At 41.7% G+C, this 24,686-nt stretch overlaps 1 protein-coding gene across 3 annotated transcripts in view; it reads right to left on the reverse strand.

Annotated features, from left to right (window-relative positions):
* Positions 1 to 21,399, reverse strand: part of LOC117528168 (TANK-binding kinase 1-binding protein 1-like) — a 58,243-nt gene extending 36,844 nt beyond the window's left edge. The window contains exons 1-4 of one of the 3 annotated variants that reach the window (XM_034190749.1): positions 21,385 to 21,399; positions 6,019 to 6,190; positions 5,385 to 5,625; positions 2,223 to 2,354 (exon numbers count right to left, since the gene is read on the reverse strand). In XM_034190749.1, the coding sequence (XP_034046640.1) occupies positions 2,223 to 2,354; positions 5,385 to 5,618 (366 nt within the window). In that variant the 5' untranslated portion in view covers positions 5,619 to 5,625; positions 6,019 to 6,190; positions 21,385 to 21,399. Of the gene's footprint in view, positions 1 to 2,222; positions 2,355 to 5,384; positions 5,626 to 6,018; positions 6,304 to 21,384 lie in introns of those variants that run through there. The other 2 variants (XM_034190750.1, XM_034190752.1) reach the window with 2 other exon arrangements.
* Positions 21,400 to 24,686: the final 3,287 nt, after the last annotated feature.

Genomic DNA, 24,686 nt, shown 5'->3' on the forward strand with positions numbered 1-24,686 from the left:
ACTTCGCACAGCCATTGAAGAGGAGTGGACCAACATTCTACAGGCCACAATTGACAACCTGATCAACTCTATGCGAAGGAGATGTGTTGCACTGCATGAGGCAAATGGTGATCACACCAGATACTGACTGGTATCCCCCCCAATAAAACAAAACTGCACCTTTCAGAGTGGCCTTTTATTGTGGGCAGTCTAAGGCACACCTGTGCACTAATCATGGTGTCTAATCAGCATCTTGATATGGCACACCTGTGAGGTGTGATGGATTATCTTAGCAAAGGAGAAGTGCTCACTATCACAGATTTAGACTGGTTTGTGAACAATATTTGAGGGAAATGGTGATATTGTGTATGTGGAAAAAGTTTTAGATCTTTGAGTACATCTCATACAAAATGGGAGCAAAACCAAAAGTGTTGCGTTTATATTTTTGTTGAGTGTAAAATAATTATTTTGTAGCAGATTAATCATTTTCTGTCAAACCTTGGATGCTGAAAACACCTCTAATCACTTCTGGAATTAATGGATCACATGAGCTCCGCTGTGTGTGCGCATTGACGCACTAAGGCAGTGACTCACCATCACGCTTCAAACGAGCATTTAGGCAGAACGCCAGCTCACAAAAGAGTGATTTTTCAGTCAATATTGGACGAACACAAGTTAAAATTTGGGTGAATGCCTGAAATTGGATGTGTGTTTAAAGCCATGGAAGATAATAACTCCAGTAGAGCAGCTAAGAGCAGAAGCTGTGTGGCAACACAGAAGGAGAGCACGCAAAAAGACAGATACTGAAGACATAACACAAAGTTAAAAGTTGTATCATGGTGACTTGTAAGCTGTGGAAGATTATATATATATATATATATATATATATATATATATATATATTTTTTTTTTTTTTTTTTTTTTTTTTTTTTTTTTGAAAATGATCCACAGGTGTATATAATAAAGCGGCCACCTCATTCTGTATGCAGAACGGCACCGCGCGCAAAAGAGCGTTTTTGCAGAAATAAACAGAAGAACACAAAGTTAAAAGTGAGGGAAAAAAAAAAGCCAGCAAGCCACGGATGGAAAGAGCTGCTGTTGTCCTTTCATGCACAACAGCAGTGCTCGCGCAAAAGAGCAAGTTTGCAGAAATAAACGGACAAATATAAAGTTTTGTGTGTTTAAAGCCACAGAAGAAAAGCCAGAGAGCCGCGGAGCCAGTGAGGAGCACAGAGGCGGCTCTCCAGGAACCCGTGGTTCGGGTCTAGCTGGTCTGGTGCATTAGAGGTGGACAGCAGCCTGGCGCACAGCGCACAACTGCTGAACTGTGCTGGAATGTCTATTTTTGGACTGTGGTTAAAAAAGGGACATCTTTAAATGCTGCTGTGAATCTGTGAATTGAAAACCCACACTTTAAAGGGACCAGGTGTGGGAGGGCTGGAGGTTTAGACCAAACTCATGCCTAAACGTGCACCAACATGGCATTATCATGGCGCTATCATGGCACTACGTGGCTTAGTGTGGCTGATGCGAGCCATTCGAGGCTGTAATGACAGGTCAGTCGTGACTCACTAGAGGCTGCTACGTGGCACATGCGGGGTACAGAGAGGCACATAGTGGCACCTTCATAGCAGATACATGATAGATGAAAACGTTGGTCATTCTTTGAATAACCGTGACACACCCATGAAAGGCTCCTTCTTCATCCTTCATTATTCGGTGGGACCCAGGCTTTATGTCCAGAGATCAAGGATCCACCATGTAGAGGTTGTTTAAGTCCAGAAATCAAGGATCCAGTGACCAATTTCATATTTACTTACTTTAAAACTCACCCAAATGTTGTTGACATAGAAAACCTGTAAAGCCTACTTTTAGTACACAGAAAATTCACAAGAGGTATCGATAAGGGAATCGATAAAGAATCGAATCAATAATCAGAATCGATAATGACATCGATAGATAAAATCTTATCAATACCCATCCCTAATCAAGACATGTGATAAGGTAGCACATGTTATTATCACGTTGGGCTGTGGCCCAGTAGTCATCTCCAAAAACACTTAAAACCATATACGTAAATTGCTGCTGTTATATATATTCCAAATAATAATAATACTACTACTAATAAAAATAATATTAATAATAATAAATCAATGGAAAAATATTTCCACTCCACTGTTGAATACGACACATCATCTATGACTACTACACATGCACAGAAAACTTCAAAAAGTACTTCATACTTCCTGAGTGAGCGAGTTTATCCTTTGTTGTAAATTGGTGGTTTCTGACTGGAGGAGACTTTTGTCGTTCAGGAGCGGCTCACAGGAGTGGCACAGAATTTTTTCCCCACCAAAGTCATCAATCACAGGGAACTGAATGATAACATAAAAGAAAAAAAAATTCAGTCAACTGAAAAATTACTGAATCAATCACAAAAACCATAAAGTTACATGTTAATACATTTTTCTTTGATTTACAGAGAAGAACATGTTATTTATGTCAGTGTACATCTTTAATCCATGTTAAAAACTAATCTGAACTCCAAACTGTTAATCTGTGAAGAGGATACTTCAGTTTTTATGAAGGCTTCAAAAGCTACTTTTCTTCATAGTGGACCAAAAAAAAAATACATTGACATCACCAGAAAATGTCACAGAAAGCAACAGAAAACTGATTAATTTGTTGCCATGGTACCAGGCGTAACACACCAAAAACATGTCCACGACAATTTTATTTAAAGTCCACTTTGTGTGTGTGTATGCATTTCTGCATCATTTGCTGCACTGCACCTTGATTTCGTAGTTTGCGTGCTTGTGTGTTGTTTGTTGCACTGCACTGTAGCAAATATAAGTTAAAACACCATTTAATTAAATATAAAAATTTTATTAAATACCTCAAAAGGGGCATAGTGTTTGTGTCCTTGTGTTTGTGCATCATTTGTTGTGCTGCACCAGGGGCCTGTACTACGAAGCGGGGTTACTGGCTTATCAGGGTAACTTCGGGAGTAAGTTGCTGACGTGTGGAGTAACTTCCCGGTTAACCCGTACTACGAAAGGTGGATAGGTTTTGATCGAGGTATGCTGCCATGGCAATTTATGCTGTGTGCCAAACCTGCTCCGAGCAGGTTATGTTCTAGGTTAGCTTGAGGTTTTCGCTTAACAACTCCCTTTATAAGTACTGTCCATCCACCTTCAATCACTCCGAAGACAATGCCGGCCTACCTGGATGATCCGTTTGATATTGGAGCACAAATTGTGAGGGGCTCTCTTCACAGGGCGAGGGTTTTTAAAGGCCGCCAGAATCCGCTGACATACCCGGACGATATTCTCTATGAAAGATATAGATTCTCAGCCGAGGGAATTCGTTATCTTTGTCAGCTGATCGGGCCAGAAGTCTGTAACATCACCCATTGTACACTGTAAAAAAAGACTGTTGTTTTTACAGGAAAACACTGGCAGCTGTGGTTACCAGGGAATTCCTGTAAAAAATACAGCTGTTAAATGTACAAAAAAAGAGAGCTCCTGTTTGTAGATTTAACAGTTCTTTTAATGTGAGTCAGCCGTGGTTCATTCACTGTAAATCCATATACATATTATGTCTGTAATGTTATCTACTGTGCTGCTGTATGTTTTACAGGAATTCCCTGGTAACCACAGCTGCCAGCGTTTTCCTGTACAAAAAAGTCATTTTTTACAGTGTAGCAATGCCCCGACAATCGAGCAGATAATGTGCCTTGCGCCTATTTTGCCAGTGGACAATTTATGTATTCCATCGGTGATGCTGAACATCTGAGCAAGAAAACTGTATGTCGTATGATTCACAAGGTAGTACTTGCTCTATCTAAACTGTTGGATGCATTTGTCGTTTTCCCTGGCCATTTATCCGCAATGCAAATCAAAGAAGGGTTTTATGCAATCGCGGGTAATTACTAATATCAAAATAGGTCTAATGCATGTTCATTAATTAGGCGAAGTGGGGCTTATCAAGCTATGAATATAAACCTACCGTTCTGAAGGATGTTTTTATATTTCATCTTCACCTGCTGCCAGGTGCGTTTGGCACTGCTATTACATCTGAAATATTGACAGGATTAGGAATAGCAATCATACAGTCAAGGTAGCCTATTTAGGAAACATTAAATTAACCTAACTTTTATTAGTAGGCCTATGCCCACTTCTGAATCGTGTTGCATCTGGGCGTAATTAATGAAAGGTCTTTTTTTTTTTTACACATATTAGACATTCTACAGGTTAATCATCTGTAACAGATTTGGGGAACAATTGAATTGTACGTACGCATTTACCCGATCAGCAATACGTTACCAACAAGCCTGTCTTGCTTTATTGGCAGACAATGTGTTCGATTTCCCCCTTAACATAAATTTAAATTCCTCGTAGCTCCGCATAATAATCGTGCATTCTTCTTCGGTAAAGTAAGGTGACCGCGCCATCACTGAAAAATGGTGACGTGCTGCAAAACGCCCCTTTTATGTGAACGCGCACAAACTCCACTTAGGTTAACACAGGTTCAACAAATCAACATCTTATTCAACGTCGTAGTACCGATTAACATCACTTGAGGAAACCAGGTTTTGTCAACCCCGGTTTAAGAGGCTGACCCTGGGTTACATCTGAGTAAGTTAACCCCGCTTCGTAGTACAGGCCCATGGACTTCATAGTGTTTGTGTCCTTGTGTTTGTGCATCATTTGTTGTTGCTATACATTGTCTTCATAGTGTTTGTGTCCCTGTGTTTGTGTATCATTTGTTGTGCTACACCTGGACTTCATAGTGTTTGTGTCCTCGTGTTTGTGCATCTTTTGTTGTGCTATACATTGTCTTCATAGTGTTTGTGTCCCTGTGTTTGTGTTTGTGCATCATTTGTTGTGCTACACCTGGACTTCATAGTGTTTGTGTCCTCGTGTTTGTGCATCTTTTGTTGTGCTATACATTGTCTTCATAGTGTTTGCGTCCCTGTGTTTGTGTTTGTGCATCATTTGTTGTGCTACACCTGGACTTCATAGTGTTTGTGTCCTCGTGTTTGTGCATCTTTTGTTGTGCTATACATTGTCTTCATAGTGTTTGTGTCCCTGTGTTTGTGTATCATTTGTTGTGCTACACCTGGACGTCATAGTGTTTGTGTCCTCGTGTTTGTGCATCATTTGTTGTGCTATACATTGTCTTCATAGTGTTTGTGTCCCTGTGTTTGTGTTTGTGCATCATTTGTTGTGCTACACCTGGACTTCATAGTGTTTGTGTCCTCGTGTTTGTGCATCTTTTGTTGTGCTATACATTGTCTTCATAGTGTTTGTGTCCCTGTGTTTGTGTCTGTGCATCATTTGTTGCGCTACACTTTGACTTCATAGGTGTGTCCTTGTGTTTGTGTATCGTTTGTTGTGCTGCACCTTGACCTCGTAGTGTTTCAGCTTCCTCTTGATGCTGCTGTTCTCTCTCTCCAAACTGGCCAGTCGGGTTTTGATGTCATGATAAGCAGCAGCCAGAGCCAATCCTGAGGCTGGATACATATCATCCAGCAGATGATTGGCTGACCAGCTGATTCCGGGAACTCCCACATCATCTTTCAGCCCTTCCCCTCCTCCCAGCAGCCCCAGTTCTCCTCTGCCGAATAAATCCATCATCGGTTGGCTGTAAGAACAAAGGGGGGAGATGGTGCTGAAGTGAGACCAAAACAGATGGACACTGACTGTCACACTGTGTCCCAAAAGTCTAACAGAGAGTCACGGGTCTACATAAATCCAGCAGGACTCCATAACACAACCAGTCTGATACTTCGCTCTATTCATTTTTTCACTACATCTTTTAAGATTGATAAGATTTGGAGTTGTGTGCCTTGCTATAGGGTACATCGTCACTGTGTCCCCCAAAGCATTTAGAGTCTAGGAACTCTTATTGGAAATTTGAGCCCCTGTCCCCTTGCACCAAAGACCATCGACACCTGCCCTTAATCCTGAACTCTGGGATGTGCCGTCTACAAACAGTGCAGCATCAAACGTCCAAGTTGATCTTCAAAATCCTCACCTGTAGGAGGCGCTAACAAGGCTCAAAGTCCTGGGAGAGGTCTCACATCTTCAATCAGACCGAAGATGATTGTTTGCCGTTTTCCCATCTGCTTCCATAAAGTACCCCGTCTTTTCCCTGCCACCTACTTCCCACGAGTGGTTTCTATGGTTACAGGAAAACTGATCCCTTCCTGGCAAGAAAACAAGAGATAATCCATCCGCTCAGTTGCACTTGCAGAAAAGACTTCCTTAAGTTCTGTTGTGATTCTGTGTTCTGTGATAAATGAAGCGAGGTTGCTTTTATTCCGCCCCGCCTCCATCTCTGATATCCACCTGTAGTCTGTGACTGCAGGTGGGTGTTGTCACTCCTCAAACACCTTCCTTCTCCTCATGTGTGTGCTGCAGGGACTGAAAAATTATTCTCCATACGTGACCGGACAAACTCAAGGTCAAAATAAAGTCTGTGTTCCACTCCACCGTGTAGCTGTGACTGGAGACACAAGAGATAAAAGCAGTTTCTCCAATCACACCACTGAAGCTTCTGTCTATCTTCAGAGTTGCCACAGGTGTCGTTGGCTTCCCTCACTCATCGTCTTCATGCACACTTACTCAGTTTCAGAGGATGGGCTGCTCTAGACACTTACCAGACTGTGTGAAAGTCTTTGCAGTTCTTATACCCCCATCACACTAGAGGCCGAATGAGCCCAAATGCTCATGAAAATTCGACCTCAATTCGGGAAAAGTCGAAGTTCTTATCAAATTGTCACCACAGATACATATTAGGCCATGGAAGACTCCATTAACATTTGGAGGTGATCCGGATCTGAATTTGGATTCTGAATCAAGATTTCACTTTACATACACTTTGAAGTATTACAGTTGTATGTAAAGGTTTGGGCACCCCTGATGATTTCCATGATTTTCCTTTATAAATCATTGGTTGTTTGGATCAGCAATTTCAGTTAAATATATCATATAACAGACAAACACAGTGATATTTGAGAAGTGAAATTAAATTTATAGGCTTTACAGAAAGTATGCAATAATTTTTTTAAACAAAATTAGGCAGGTGCCTAAATTTGGGCACCCCAACAGAAAAAAATACACCAATATTTAGTAGATCCTCCTTTTGCAGAAATAACAGCCTCTAAACGCTTCCTATAGCTTCCAATGAGAGTCTGGATTCTGGTTGAAGGTATTTTGGACCATTCTTCTTTACAAAACATCTCAGGTTTGTTGGTTTCAGAGCATGGACAGCCCGCTTAAAATCACACCACAGATTTTCAATAATATTCAGGTCTGGGGACTGAGATGGCCATTCCAGAATGTTGTACTTGTTCCTCTGCATGAATGCCTTAGTAGATTTTGAGTCGTGTTTAGGTTTGTTGTCTTGTTGAAAGATCCAGCCCCAACGCAACTTCAACTTTGTCACTGATTCATGAACATTGTTCTCAAGAATCTGCTGATATTGACTGAAATCCATGAGACCCTCAACTTTAACAAGATTCCCAGTACCTGCACTGGCCACACAGCCACATATCATGATGGAACCACCTCCAAATTTTACTGTAGGTAGCAAGCATTTTTCTTGGAATGGTGTGTTCTTTTTCAGCCACACATACGCGCCTTGTTATGTCCAAATAACTCAATTGTAGTTTCATCAGTCCACTGCACCTTATTCCAAAATGAAGCTGGCTTGACCAAATTTGCCTTAGCATACCTCAAGCGACTGTTTGTGGTGTGTACGCAGAAAAGGCTTCCTCTGCATTTCAGCATCATACAGCATCTCTTTGTGCAAAGTGCCCTGTAAAGTTGAACGATGCACAGAGACACCATCTGCAGCAAGATCATGTTGTAGGTCTTTGGAGCAGGTCTGCGGGTTGACTGTGACTGTTCTCACCATCCTTCGCTTCAGCTTATCTGAGTTTTTTTTGGCCTGCCACTTTGGGCCTTAACTAGTACTGTGCCCAGGGCTGGACTGGGGCCAAAAAATGGCCCGGGCATTTTTGGCCATGGCGGCCCACCATGATTATTTATACAATACACGAAAACACACAACATACCAGAGGATATATGCACACATTGTGTTATTTCAAACATTAAAATAAACCACAGTAGAATGTGCCACAAATTACTGCATTTACAGTTTTTTTTGACAGGAAGGTGATCACAGAACCTCTGCCTTGGGTTCCTGAAGCATGGATCTGCTTACTTTTTTCAATTATGTTGCTGAGGTGCTCTTTTAAGCAGACATCATATTTCCCCAGCAATATTATCAATTCCAAAAAATTTCCATGATCGTGGCTGTCAATGTCCAAGTTGTACGTAGCCTCATTGTGCTCCTGCCTGTAGCTTAAGCCTCTCTTCCCTATGACCTTCACAACCTCCACTACACGTTCCAACACCTGACGTCTCTTCTTAACCTGCTCACGGTGTCCTGTCAGCTGTCTTCCCTCAAGGAGGTGGTCAATACTTGCTCTGGAGCAGTTTAAAAATATGCCTCAGCACACTGTCTATGTGCCATGCCTCACTCATGCTCTTCTATTCTTTGGTGCACATGTCTGTCATGCCTCTAATAAAAGCACTTGGATCACTGGGCTTACTAAAAGCAAGGCAAACAAAACAAAATAAAGCATGACGTTGACTACAATACGTCAGCCATTTCCATGCTATGTCTTCCATTCTGTTAAAGAGCCTCTGGATGACTGGGTTTGTGGCATCCTGTTGTGGATGAAACTTAAAAAATTCCTGCTGCTTTGTGGGATGAGGGTGGCTAAAATAGTCAACTGCCTGATCTCCCTGTGACTCCTCCAATCCTTCGTCTCTCTTGACTAAACACAGAGAAACAGAAAGAGGCAGGAATGTTAATTTCACTAGTGTTATTTCTCTGGTTACCTACCAATAACCATCCATATTTCAGCAAAGCAATGTTTCACTAATATTACATGATCAACTGTAAGCTATAACACCTGCAAACAACAAATTTATAACAAGCTGAAATAACACTGAACACTTAGGCTAATACGTAGGTGTTTACATTGGAGTGACATGAGCCTGTCATAAACATGACATAAGACGTGATGAACATTAATGACATGTCATTCAGTTTTTGTAATATCTGCACACCAGTGTCAACTTTACATTAGCCTACAAAAATCAAGTGACACTTTATAACAGTATAGCCTGCATTAATATTCATGATTTAAGTCAAATAAAGTAGCCAAGGCCTGTTATCTAATATGGTAAGTTGGACAACAAATCTACTCATAGCATTATTCAAAAACAAAGGCTATTTTCTCTCTCTGTCACACCCACACACACACACACCCACACCCACACACGGGTGACCATCTCCAAACCAACAAGGTTGTGCATAAAATTCTATAGGCTAATTCATGTTTTAGTCTGACTGAATAAAATGAGTACTGTAATAATTTCCTAAATTTACACTTTTGGCACATAATAATTCTGCCCATGCTGATTTAGTGAAGATACAGCCCAGCCAGTCGTTCAAGAGCCTTCTGTCCTCCCTTTAAGAATGTTGTCATTCTGCTAACATTTCGCGAGCTTCTTACCGGGTTGTCACTCAGTAGCTATTCTGACCTCCTCCTGGGTCACGTCTCTCTCCTCCTCCTCCTCCTCGACCTCCGTATCCACCTGGATTGCTAATTCTTCCTCTGTGTTTTGCCTACGACTCTGTGCCACCTCGACAGCCTGTGCACTCGAGGCTGCTTTTGATGTTGACGGCGCTGCACTCGTTGATGGCCCTGCATCCGCTGCTGTGGCTGAAGCACTGGCAAACATATCTGTAATTTTTGCACATTTTGCTGCGTCAACTTGTAGGCTTTTGAGCCTTTCTCTCGCAGCTTCTCTGCGCCTCCTTTGCGTTTCTGTTGTTTATCCATTTCGAAAGCCGGATATTCACTGAAATCTCTCCAACTCCATTCAGCTCAAATGGCAGAAATTGATCACCTGGGTCAATGTGAGGGGGAGTGCAGGCCGAGGAAGGCTGAGAGATTTCATTGGATTCGCCCAGTGTCCTTCGAGAGATTCTACCAATGGCTGTTTCATATATCGTCACGGCCATTTTTTTTTTTTTTATATATGAAATTATGACAGCCCGGCCCAAAATATGCGTCGGCCCACCGGGCATTGCCCACTGGCATTGCCCAGTGGGCCCTAAGCCAGTCCATGCCTGGCTGTGCCTGCGGTGTTCCATTTCCTCACTATGTTCCTCACAGTGGAAACTGACAACTGAAATCTCTGAGATAGCTTTTTGTATCCTTCCCCTAAACCATGATGTTGAACAATCTTTGTTTTCAGGTCATTTGAGAGTTGTTTAGAGGCTCCCATGTTGCCACTCATTAGAAGAGATGCAAAGAGGGGAAACATTTGTAAATGGCCACCTTAAATACCCTTTCTCATGATTAGATTCACCTGTGTAAGGAGGTCAAGGGTCAATGAGCTTACCAAACCAATTTTGTGTTCCAATAATTAGTGCTAAATGTATTCAAGTGAATAAAATGACAAGGGTGCTCAAATTTATGTACTTGCCCAATTTTGTTTAAATAATTATTGCACACTTTCTGTAAATCCTATAAACTTCATTTCACTTCTCAAATATCAGTGTGTTTGTATACTATACGATATATTTAACTGAAATTTCTGATCCAGACAACCAATGATTTATAAAGGAAAATCATGAAAATGATCAGGGGTGCCCAAACGTTTGCATACAACTGTACGTCAAAACTACTTCACGGATTCTCGCCAAATTTGCACTGCAGATAGATATTAGGGCATGGAAGACCCCACTTGATTTTGGAGGTGATCCGGATCTGGATTCTGGATCAAGATTTCACTTTGTATAGGCTTTAAAGGATTACGTCAAAATGACTTCATGGATTCTCACTAAATTTGCACCACAGATAGATATTAGGGCATGGAAGACTCCACTGCATTTTTGAGGTAATCTGGATCTGGATTGGCGGACGTCAGAAATCTATGATTTCTCTTGTTCTTACTGCAATCTGACAGCAGTCTAAGTATTCATACTATGTTCAAACTACATTTGGACTGCATTCGTGGCAAGCACACAGACTGGGCACGACTCAGTCAAGGCGGGTTCTGCCCACATACTATGTATTCGTCCTACATTTGTACACGGCTGTTGGAATAACTGTCCTTCCCGGCAGCGTCTTGATGTTTGGCTTTTGGTCCCCATTCGGCCTGATTCAGCTGTCACGGAGCCCTTAATGATTCACTGAATTTAGACTAGTGTTCATTTTGTCAGACGAGATGAAATGTATTTGTCAGTGACCATTTTGTTTTCATGACTAAGACCAGACAATGACGAGACAGCATCAGTGTTCTAAAACACTGACAAAGATGATATTAACATGCATTAATGTTGACAAAAAAGATGAGATTAAAATGTTTTGCATGAAATGAAAACTGAAAATTCCAACTAAATCAAATTTGTTGTCACACAATAAATTTGATTTCGTTGGATCAAAGAGAGGTAAACTAGAGCCTAACCAATACAGATTTTTGGGTGGCCAAAACAGATATTAGGAAAATATTTACGATGCTTATATATCTGCCTATATATAGTATGTAAAAATGCAATGAATCCTAAAATTTTGTCATCAAACCCTTATGGCAAAGAAATCTGAGGCTTAATGTTTTATAGTTTAAACATGAACGTTAATATAAAGAACTATAACCAACAACAAACTACAGTAAGTCACACTGCCTTCACTCAGATTGGCAGTCGGCGTGTCACATCACTCAGCATTTGCATAAAATAGACTTTGTGTCTATTTTGGTTGGGCATAGTGGGCGGCATAGAGACCATTTGTCTCTTGTTGATGTAAAACACCCACTCTGATTGAAAATGAATGGCAGCTGGTTGCTTTGCCTATTTCCTTACATAGCAAATGTGACCAAGGGGAGATTTTTTTTTTGGGGGGGGGGAGCTTTTTTTTTTTTAACAATGCCGACAGTATTATAAAAAAATACCATCTGAGCACCCTCTGCTGGACAAACTACATAACGCCACCATTTCCAACAGCCAAAGTATTTTCTGCATTGTTTCTGAATAAAACAAAGCATGTAATGTCAACAAGAACAATCCGAAATTTCTGATTCTATTTTCTGACGAGGACTCAAAATAAAAGATATGTGATTCACATCATCACCGGGACTTTACCTGCATCTGGATTCCACAACACAATGCAATAATTGCATACTGATCCAGAATGGTCCAATCTGATATGTAATTCACAAGCTGAAACAAAATAGTGTCTTCCTGATCTTGGTTTTACGTCATGATGTTGTATCCATTAAGTAGTTTTGAAAAGTGAAATTGTGATCCAGAATCTGGATCCGGATCTAGATCACCTCCTAACTTTAATGGAGTCTTTTAAGACCTAACACCAATGTGTGGTGAAAATCTGTTAAGTAGTTTTGATGTACTCCTCAAAATCCAACAAAGTGAAATGTACAAATTGAAATCCTGATCCAGAATCCAGGTCCAGATCACCTCCAAAATTCAGTGGAGTCTTCCATGGTCTAATATCTATCTGTGGTGCAGATCTGGTGAGAATCCGTGAAGTTATTTTGACGTAATCCTTAAAATCTTATATAAAGTGAAATCTTGATCCAGAATCCAGATCCTGATCCAGATCACCTCCAAAATTTAATTGAGTCTTCCATGCCCTAATATCTATTTGTGGTGAAAATTTCATCAAAATCAGTGCAGTAGTTTTGCCCTAATCCTGCTAACAGACAGACAGACAAATAAATAAACGCTGATGATTTTATTACGTCTTTGGTGGACGTAAAAATAACACTGGTACCGATGTATTCATGAAAGGCTAACCGATATATCAGTCAGGCTCTAAACATTTAATTATTCATTCATTTATTTACTTCTATTTAATTTAGGTCAATCTTGTGCAGATTCATTCTGAGACTAAACTGCATTTTTTCCACATTTTTTGGATAAACAAAACCATTTTTATCCCTTTAAAAGTATACCACCACTAAGCTTTTTAAGATTTAAGTCATAAAGTGCAAAACCAAAAAGACTGAAGAACTCCTTTGTCCCTCAGGCCATCAGACTGTACAACTCCTAACAGGAGTAACAGGAAGACAGAGGACGTGAATGAGAGGAACAGTAGTAGCCAGTAGGGGTGTTGGAAAAAATCGATTCACGTCTGAATCGCGTTTCTTATTTATTATGATTCTGAATCGATCTAAAATGTCCAAGAATCCATTTTTAAAAAGCATTTTATTAAACATTTCCTTGCTTACTTGCTGCATGTACTGTTTGTCAGGCAACGGCTTCCGTACTACAGCATCTCCGCGAGGGGCGGGGGGGGTCCGGCATGCTTCAAACATTTGTGAGCTGAAGCTTAGCATGGCGGATGAAGAGCTAATTCAGCCAGCACCGTCTTTGCTGAAGGCAAATGTTTGGGCCCATTTGGATTTTATTATTTGCTGCGTAAGAAGGAGCTTGACACGACTTATGCAGTGTGCAAAATCTGCAAAATGAAAGTTAAGTACTTCGGAAACACTTCAAATCCGCAAGCCCACATGCTACGTCATCACCCGGAGCTAAAAGGAGCGGAGCAGCGGTATCTGCCGACTACTGACCAGCGCTTCACTAAACTGCCAGTCAACTCAGAACGAGCAAAGCAGATAAGTAAATTCACATCTTTAGAATCACTTGATTAACCTTGTAAAGCTGCATTTTCTTAAACATAAACATTTTTTAAGTAATATAACTATTTCACAGAGCTCTTTGAATCGAAAATCGATTCTGAATCGAATCGTCACCCCAAGAATCGGAATCGAATTGAATCATGAGTTGTTGTACGATTCACATCCCTAGTAGCCAGTATTGATCAGTATGTCTGGTATACATTTGTGTATTTAAATTTATATTTGCAAACTGTTTTTTTTTTTTTACTTTCACTTTTGACACTGTGTGCTTCTTACCCTGTGTGCTGCTATACAATGCTGCTGGAACCTCAATTTCCCAGAGGACATCTTCCCAAGGGATCAATGAAGTTCTATCAAATCTAATCTAATCTAAAAGAAATTCTTTGGCACCACTGTAATTTAGTAAATAAATTAGTCTTCAAATAGGGGATTCCTAATATGACATTACCAATATGATAAAAATTCATAAATAGTTCCGCTAAAGGGAAAAATTTCAAAAGAACGGACAGCCTTCAACTGCTTACGGCAGCGACCCATACACTCTATTATGTGGGGGAGCTTCCCCCAACTTGTGCAAAGGATACTGGGAAGCACATGGCAACAGCCAATCAGAGTACAGAAAGGCACGGCATCATTTGGTTGTTCCCTTGAACAAAAATCTAGCATGGCAGAAAACACTGCAAAATGCCTTATTCCTATATAAATCTAATATGTTTTTCATATATTTTTAAAAGTTAGCAAGAAATAAACACTTCTAAATCTAAAAACGCTGTTTTTTTTAAACTAGATAATGCCCCTGAAGACATCTCACAGATATCAGCCCGTACGCTACATACACGCGCATCACCTGAGGACAAAGGTAACTTACAGTCATTTCAAAATCTCAGGGATGCAAGAAATCCTGCAAACGGCGTAAGAAGGAAAATAAAATATTCATTATGAAATTCCCCCAGGTAAATATGTTCTCTTCATTAAAATGACCTGTAATATTGAAACAAGTTTCAAAGATAATCCAATATTATAATGCTTGTATATCAGCAGACATTAAATATTTTGAGTTTAGCGAAATTTGATTGGCTGGATAGCTTTAAATGATAAAACCTTCATTAAAAAAAACAACAACAGCAACAACAGTGAGTCCCTGATGGTTATATTTCATTTATGTAATTGAAGAAATTCAGATTTTCTGGCCCCAGATAACAGATATGTGTGTAACAAACAGAAGGTCAAAGGTCAGCAATTCCTCCCACTCACAGCCCACGTACTCACCCAGCTCCCACTCCGATTCAGGCTCTTACATGGTCACTGCTGTGTTTGGAGTCCATGCACGCCAAAGGCGGATCAGGACCATCTGTCTCCATCACACGGCTTGTTCATTTATTCATGAGCTGAAGGACCTCGTTACCCATAATTCCTTGCAGACGAACACTAACCCAGCAGTCTAGCTCATCAGCAGAACACGTTCTGATCGCCACAACCTAAGAGGGCCCTGATGAGAGTATATGGCCCAAAAATAGAGCACAGCGCCACCATGTGGAGAAAAAAAGTCTCACCTTGTGTTTGAATCTGCTGAAAATCTGATGATTTATGTTTCAGGTCAAACACTTTTCTCCTTGTTTCTGAGTCGACGCATGGACGTCTGTGGTGTGATGTGATGACCTGGGAGGAATTTTCTAGTTTTGTTTTAGCAGTGAGGTCTCAGAGAAAAGGCTTCGTTGCTCTACTTTCCTCCCACTCGGAGTGAAATGCTTCATCACTCGTTATCCAGCTGCTGCACACAGTGAGAGAACAAACCGCCCGCACACGGTGAATTCTCTGTCCCACGCCGTGCGGCTCCAACACATTTTCTATAAATGTTCTCTGAACTTAGGTGTAGTTCTGACTCTCCTCTGGTTTCGTTTGGGTCTCTGACTGATGATTTATTTAAACATGTCGACTTTGAGTGGATTTGGCCTCTTTCAAATTAAGAATAAACTTTGCTCATACAGAAGTGAAAACTGTGATTTTTATTCCCGCAAGCAGAAGCTCATAGTGCAGCTTTTATACCTTCATTTTATGTACAGTGGGGTAAAAAAGTATTTAATCAGCCCCTGATTGTGCAAGTTCTCCTACTTAGAAAGATGAGAGAGGTCTGTAAGTTTCATCATAGGTACACTTCAACTATGAGAGACACAATGAGAAAAAAAAAAAAATCCAGGAAATCACATTGTAGGATTTTAAAGATTTTAATTGTAAACCATGATGGAAAATAAGTATTTGGTCAACCACAAACAAGCAAGATTTGTGGCTCTCACAGACCTGTAACTTCTTCTTTAAGAAGCTCTTCTGTCCTCCACCTGTTACCTGTATTAATGGCACCTGTTGGAACTCGTTATCTGTATAAAAGACACCTGTCCACAGCCTCAAACAGTCAGACTCCAAACTCAACCATGGCCAAGACCAAAGAGCTGTTGAAGGACACCAGGAAGAAAATTGTAGATGTGCACCAGGCTGGGAAGAGTGAATCTACAATAGTCAAGCAGGTTGGTGTGAATAAATCAACTGTGGGAGCAACTGTAAGAAAATGGAAGACATACAAGACCATTGATAATCTCCCTCAATCTGGGGCTCCACGCAAGATGTCATCCTGTGGGGTCAGAATGATCATGAGAACAGTGAACAAAAATCCCAGAACTACACAGAAGGACCTGATGAATTGCCTGCAGAGAGCTGGGACCAAAGTAACAAAGGCTACACACTACGCAGAGAGGGACTCAAATCCTGCAGTGCCAGGCGTGTCCCCCTGCTTAAGCCAGTACATGTCCAGGCCCGTCTGAAGTTTGCCAGAGAGCATATGGATGATCCAGAAGAGGATTGGGAGAATATCATGTTGTCAGATGAAACCAAAATAGAACATTTTGGTAAAAACTCAACTCATCATGTTTGAAGGAAGAAGAATGCTGAGTTGCATTCCAAGAACACCATATCTACTGTGAAGCATGGGGGTGGAAACATCATGCTTTGGGGCTGTTTTCTGCAAAGAGGACAGGACGACTGATCCGTGTTAAGGGAAGCATGAACGTAGCCATGTATCATGAGATTTTAAGACAAAACCTCCTTCCATCATTGACAGCATTGAAGATGCAACGTGGCTGGGTCTTCCAGCATGACAATGATCCCAAACACACCGCTCGGGCAACGAAGGAATGGCTCCGTAAAAAGCATTTCAAGGTCCTGGAGTGGCCAAGCCAGTCTCCAGACCTCAACCCCATAGAAAATTTGTTGAGGGAGTTGAAAGTCCATGTTGCCCAGCGACAGCCCCAAAACATCACTGCTCTAGAGGAGATCTGCATGAAGGAATGGGCCAAAATACCAGCCACAATGTGTGCAACCCTGGTGAAGACTTACAGGAAACATTTGACCTCTGTCATTGCCAACAAAGGTTATGTTAAAAAGTATTGAGATGAACTTTTATTACTGCCCAAAACTTATTTTCCACCATAATTTACAAATAAATTCTTTAAAAATCGTACAATGTGATTTCCTGGATTTTTTTTCTCATTTTGTCTCTCGCAGTTGAAGTGTACCTATGATGAAAATTAGAGACCTCTCTCATCTTTCTAAGTAGGAGAACTTACACAATCAGGGACTGATTAAATACTTTTTTGCTCCACTGAACCTGCTTATTCTAATTAAGGATCACAGGGGGCTAGAGCCTAACCCAGCAGTCTTAGGGGGAGAAGTGTTTCTCACCTCACATGATCACACCTATGGCCAATTTAAAGTTTCCAGTTCACCAAACCTGCATGTTTTTGGTCTAGTGGTTAAGACGTTGGGCTTGAGACCAGAAGATCCTCGGTTCAAATCCCACCCTGACTGGAAAATCACTAAGGGCCCTTGGGCAAGGTCCTTAATCCCCTATTGCTCCCGGTGCGTAGTGAGCGCCTTGTACGGCAGCAGCCTCACATCAGGGTGAATGTGAGGCATTATTTGTAAAGCGCTGATGTCTGATGCAGATGGAAAAGTGCTATATAAATGCAGTCCATATATATATATATATATATATATATATATATATATATATATATTTTTTTTTTTTTTTTTTTTTTTTTTTTTTTAAACAGACACATAGGTATACCTCCATTTTTTTGCAGTACTCCATACAGTATATACTGCGTATCACCCACGCAGCAGAGAAGGCGACTGACTGCAATCTCCCATCCCTACAGTACCTGTACACCTCCAGGACCCTGAGGGAAGAAAGAAAGATCATAGCCGATACCTCTCACCCAGGACAAAAACTTTTTGTTACCCTCCCCTCTGGCAGACGGCTGAGTTCCATCAGGACTAAAACCTCAAGACACAAAAACAGGTTCTTTCCATCCACATCTAGACTTATAAATAATGCCAGAGACCCCCATTCACCCCCCCCACAAAGTACAGAATGGTCATCCCTGCACTGAAAGGTATTGTGCATCTGCATGCCTTTACACAGCCCCATTCCACTATATTATATTTATTTGATAGTGAACATAGTTTTGCCTATTTTTCTATTTGACTCATTTACTTCTTACAGAAGTATTTTTTTTCCTTTCTTCTATTGTTGTTTATGCCCCAATCAAATCAATTTTATTTATATAGCACCAAATCACAACAAACAGTTGCCCCAAGGCGCTTTATATTGTAAGGCAAAGCCATACAATAATGACACCAGATGAAATTCCTTTTATGTGAGAACTTACTTGGCAATAAATCTGATGCTGATACATGACAGAATAGGACACATTTCATATTTAAACAATTTTTTTGTGGTGTATAAGACCCCATTTTTCTTTTTTGGTGTACAGTAGCTCTGTGGGAGCACTCCCAATTTCATTGTACCCCCTGTACAATGACAATAAAGACTATTCTATTCTGTTCTGAGGCAACAGTACTAAGCACTAAGCCAGGAATCAAACCAACAACCCTTTGGTTAAGGAAACCATACTCAACCAGCATGCACTAACCCCCAGATTCCCCCATGTGTCTTCTGATAAATTGAAGCCTCAATGTCAATGTCAAATCTTTCAAGAATGTGACCAAAACGATAACAGAGATCCAAGACATCGACAAGTTTGGATTCTCAAAGGAGATGTCTGTGTCGTGATGATGTTTACACCTCCCCAGGTCTTCACGAGTCCCCCAGGATCTGAAGACTAGACCCAGAACAGGCCAATCCAGCTCATTTATTACAGCAGGTGTCAGATGTGCACATAACTGACTGACTCCAGAGATCAGAGCGCACGTGCTGTCAGCAGTGATCACGTCTGTGTCACAGAGCAGAGCGCACGGACAGCCGAGAGCGCGAGTCCTGAAAACAGAGACACATCACTTCCTGTCACACTGCTTTGCTGCATATCCAGAGCATTAGTGACAATCCTGAAAGCACTTTGTCCACCAAAACATAAAAATAAAAATTGTGTAAGTCAGGTCTGGCAGTGTGTGTTGGTGCTGTGCATTGCCACATCCAAGACAAAACAGAACTGCCTTGAGTACTGGATGACAGCCACCCAGGCAGACAACCGATCCAACCCCAGGTCTCTAAAGCAACCATCTATCTGCTGCAGCCACGAGAAATGTGGGTGTGTCCCTGCTACAGCTGCTGGGATCCTGAACAATGAGGCACCTGTGCACTGGATCATACACAAAGAAACGCACCACACGGCCAAAATGATGACGCTGATGTTCCCTCACAGTGTAAGTGATCCTCCTCTTCTGAGTCTCAGTAAATATCTGTTAATTTCACACAAAGTCATTCCAGCAGTACCCAAGCAGACCTGGCACCAAAGGCATCCAGTGGTCACCTTAAGTCACTGACTAGAGTCCAAGTCTCACAACCATACAGTCAGACAAGAAATACTTGGACCTTCTTTTTCTGCAAAGACATCAGCATCACCAAACACCTCTGAGCAAAGACCTCATGACTCCATAAGAGCTTCTCAGATGTCACTGGATTTCAAAGAACCAGAGGCATCAACATCACTGCTGAGGTAACTGAATATCTGTACAAGTTCAACACTTTCACTGCCTAGAGACAGTCTTCTGATGACTGGTTCAGGAAGTCGTTTAAAAACATGGATCTTAGTCTTGATCCAGAACAATCACAAACCCAGACACTCTGATCCCTCACTCAGCTTTTCAAGCTCTGCAGAGGATTCCATGAAGATCAGAGCATTAGCATCAGCATCATCATCCATACAGTCAAGGTCCAAATCTGCTGGTTTCCACAACCCGACCCATCATCCAGTCAATGCAATCACTGAGCCAATAAAATAAACTTTCAAATAATAACAATAAAATACGTGATATAAAATATTAATCTGATCTTTCCCCCTGTTCTTACAGAACAAGCAGACATTGTGCACCTTTACGCCTCAAACAGAGAATAACCTCAAACTGTACAAGTGTGTGTGTCTGATTGGCTCAGTTTGCCCTCTTTGCCAACAGTGGTTCAAGTGATAACTCTGCCCACTATAGCATTTGGACAATATGAACTCGCAAGGCTAGGTAACTTGGTTAGTTAGTGTGTAGCTGGTTTGGAAGTTAATGTTTTCAGGTAACGCGTTTAAGCTTCAGCCTCGACTGTTTTTGATTTAACCAGATCATTTATAGGCAGTGGATATTTTGCCGGACCCGGCAAACTTACAACTAGCAATGTTTTGCCGGATCTCCTATCTGATTGGCTAATTCAAATGACGTCATCGGTACCAGAACCTGTGATGAAATCAGCTCCTGCAAAGTTGAACTGGACGATATTTCGCCGTACGAGGCTTGCGCCGTTTTGCCGGCCGTCTAAATTTATTTACGATGGAACGGCCGTGGTCGGACAGGAACTTAAAGATATTTCACCCTACCTGGGTTGTGCTGTTTTGTCAGCCATCTAAATTTATTCACGACGGAATGACTTCATGGCACCCAAAATGGCACAGAATCCCTCCGCCAGTAGGTGATTTTCTGTTCCGAAACGACTTTATGGCACCCAAAACAGCATTTAAAGATGAAAAATTAGCACCAACACTCAATGCCGAGGGCGCCGCCATGTTGAAATACCCTCTACAATGATGTCATTTGAACTAGTCAATCAGCGAGGGGATCCGGTCAAATATCGCTAGGTGCGTGTTTGCCATATCCGGCAAAATATCCACTACCTAATTTATATTTCTACATTACCAAAAGGAAAATATTTGCTTTGCTAAAACTTGATGTGACAAAAATCTGACACACAATTTTAACAAGTTTTGTGAAAATCCATTTTTTAGTATTTAGAAAAGTCCCTCCAAATGAAATCCTTGTCAGATGTTCCAAAAATCCCACTGTCTCTAAAGGTGGCACAGAGGTGACAGAAGACTGAAAACACCTGAACGCAACACTATTATACCACTGATGCGTTGCCTTTTAAAACGATGAAATAAATCTTCTTGTTAAGGCGCACATGTTGAAACAGCGCCACGTAGCGGCTCTGCGGAGCAGAAACTCTTGAACGCAGGAGCGGTTTGTGTTTCCGCGATTTGGATTTTTCAAACATCGGTCGGATCCGGATTTTCGCGTAAAACGGCGCTTTGAACGCGAACACGCGGATACCGCGCGTGTTCCTGCTGCAGACGCATGCGTGAAGAAACGGTGCAGAATCCGGTTTTACTTACGTGTGTCCACCGGCAGCCAAACCTGCGGAGGTGATGAAGATGATGGCGGTGATGATGAAGGTCGACAACACGCTGACATCAGCGCGAGCGCCTGCGTAGGCTCCGCCCATCCCCCCCTCCCCCATGGAGGTAAAACAGTGAGCCGAAATTAAAAAAAAAAAAAAAAAAGGTGCCTATATGTAAAAATTAATTCATGTTATTGGAAATTAATTAATAAAATTCAGACTGGACCAAAAAAAAGTTTGATCAAATAAACCTGTCTATAAAAAAGTTGCTGTCTAGGATGGGCTAAGACAAATTATTATTATTATTATCATTATTATTATTATTATTATTATTACTTTGAACTTTAACCCTCAAGCAATCAAGCTGTTTTAGCAACTAATGACTGGAGTAATAATAGTGACCCTCATTACAGTTTATACTTTTTTTAATGGCTCTGTCGTTGTTTGTCTGTTGGCTGCCCCCATGTGTTCACTGTCACCAGAGCAGATCCAGCACAGTTCCGCATTGTGATTTGACAATAGACTGTCCACAATAAAAGGCCACTCTGAAAGGTGCAGTTTTGTTTTATTGGGGGGATACCAGTCAGTATCTGGTGTGACCACCATTTGCCTCATACAGTGCAACACATCTCCTTTGCATAGAGTTGATCAGGTTGTCAATTGTGGCCTGTGGAATGTTGGTCCACTCCTCTTCAATGGCTGTGCGAAGTTGCTGGATATTGGCAGGAACTGGTACACGCTGTCGTATACGCCGGTCCAGAGCATCCCAAACATGCTCAATGGGTGACATGTCCGGTGAGTATGCCGGCCATGCAAGAACTGGGACATTTTCAGCTTCCAAGAATTGTGTACAGATCCTTGCAACATGGGGCCGTGCATTATCCTGCTGCAACATGAGGTGATGTTCTTGGATGTATGGCACAACAATGGGCCTCAGGATCTCGTCACGGTATCTCTGTGCATTCAAAATGCCATCAATAAAATGCACCTGTGTTCTTCGTCCATAACAGACGCCTGCCCATACCATAACCCAGTGATTCTCAACCGGGGTGCCGTGATCGATCGTCAGGGGTGCCGTGGGTATTTTTCATATTCGCGATTATTTTTCATATTCGCGATTACCGTGAATTATTTATTTTATCCACAAAGCATAAAACGACTCAGAATCTGACGTCATTGTGCTGCAGCCTCGCTCTCGTCTTAAGGCGGGACAATAACAAGGAGGCTGACGGCCGATTAAAACAGTGCCGTCTCCTTCAAAAGCCGTCTAAAATGCGGAGCTGTCGGTGTGTGTGTCTGTGCCTGTGTGTGCACGCGCGCGGAGTTAACAGGCTGCAGACTGCGAGGGAGGGGAGGGGGTGAGGGAGGGGAGGGGGTGGGTGAGGGAGATTCCTGAATGCAGGCGCGACACGTTCAGTGCGCAGCGAGCGCGGAGCAGAGAGAGACTTTTAAATGGAGTGAACATGTTAACAAAACGAAAACGTGAAGCTTTTACTTCTCTCTGAACTTTCTCTAAAGGTGTGATTCTGCCGTTACCGTCCTGTTCACACCATGTGCGCGTCGTATGCTGAATTTATGAGATCATGAGATGAAATAAACGGTCAAATATCTTTAAAAACATATTTAAAAAATGAGAATATATGAATGAACTGAGATACACAAAAAAAATGTTCAGACGCACAGATCACAAAAAGCAGGTGAGAACTCTGAACTTTAACAGCTGTTATTTTCCAAAGGTATTTATTTGTTCAGTCTTGAGCTTAATGTAGTGTTTAAGCACAAAACGTGACTGATGAGGAGAAACAATTTCAGAAATGCAACAGAAACAACCACAAATCAGAAAAAGTTGGGACTGTATGTAAAATGAAGATAAAAATAAAAATGTTGCACCATTCCCAGTTTCTCCACTCACAGAAGCCAAACGTTCTTCCAGAGTTGTGTAATTATACTACAAAAGTAGAATATAAAGAAGGGGAAAAAAAGAAAAAAAAAATAGACAATATATTCGTCAATCGCAATTATTTGTCTGACAATTAATCGTCTCCAGAAATTTCTAATCATGACAGCCCTACTTGAGATCAGAGCGCAAAATGCTTGAGGATTTTCGAAATACGATGTTTTCTGTATCGATTTTCTATTGCGATAATTGGGTTTTGCGCAAAACCAGAGGTAATAGCATTATAATATTATTTTAGTTGGTGGTGTGCCGCAGGATTTTGTAAATATAAAAAGGGTGCCGCGACTCAAAAAAGGTTGAAAAACACTGCCATAACCCCACCGCCACCATGGGCCACTCGATCCACAACACTGACATCAGAAAACCGCTCACCCACACGACGCCACACACGCTGTCTGCCATCTGCCCTGGACAGTGTGAACCGGGATTCATCCGTGAAGAGAACACCTCTCCAACGTGCCAAATGCCAGCGAATGTGAGCATTTGCCCACTCCAGTCGGTTACAACGACGAACTGGAGTCAGGTCGAGACCCCGATGAGGATGACGAGCATGCAGATGAGCTTCCCTGAGATGGTTTCTGACAGTTTGTGCAGAAATTCTTTGGTTATGCAAACCGATTGTTTCAGCAGCTGTCCGAGTGGCTGGAGTTGCGTCAGGAAGTGCATCCGGCGTAAAACCTGTGCTAATTCAACATGCAGATCCACATTGGATTTGCTGTGGCGTGTATATATATATATACGAGGTCTGTTCTAAAACTATCCGACCTTTTTATTTTTTGCAAAAACTATATGGATTTGAATCATGTGTGCTTGCATCAGCCAAGCTTGAACCGTCGTGCGCATGCATGAGTTTTTTCACGCCTGTCGGTTGCGTCATTCGCCTGTGAGCACACTTTGAGTGAGCAGTGGTCCACCCCCCTCGTCGGATTTTCATTGTGAGGAAAGTGTCTGAACGATTTGGAGCTTTGCTGCATCAAATTTTTCCAGAAACTGTGAGAGACAGCCAGGTGGAAACCATTCGGAAGATTCAGACGGCTTTCAGGGACGATTCTTTGGGGATCACACAGATTAAGGAGTGTTACAACCGGTTTAAAGACAGCACACAATGGCGGAGGGAGCGCCGCGCTCCGAGCGGCGATCGACAGGCTGAAACGACCAGATCATTTCCAAACTGAACGCTGTGTTGATCCGGAATGTCGTCTGACTACTACAGAAATGGCAGAAGAGGTGGACATACCACTTTTTCGGCACATTCCACTGTTACAGGAGTTTTTGTCATGGAAAGAGGAGCGGAGGAATTCGCCATGGAGCCACTAATGGTGCGGGACAAAAGCAC

The sequence above is a fragment of the Thalassophryne amazonica genome, chromosome 16, assembly GCF_902500255.1.
Source record: "Thalassophryne amazonica chromosome 16, fThaAma1.1, whole genome shotgun sequence".
In the NCBI taxonomy this organism is placed as follows: domain Eukaryota; kingdom Metazoa; phylum Chordata; class Actinopteri; order Batrachoidiformes; family Batrachoididae; genus Thalassophryne; species Thalassophryne amazonica.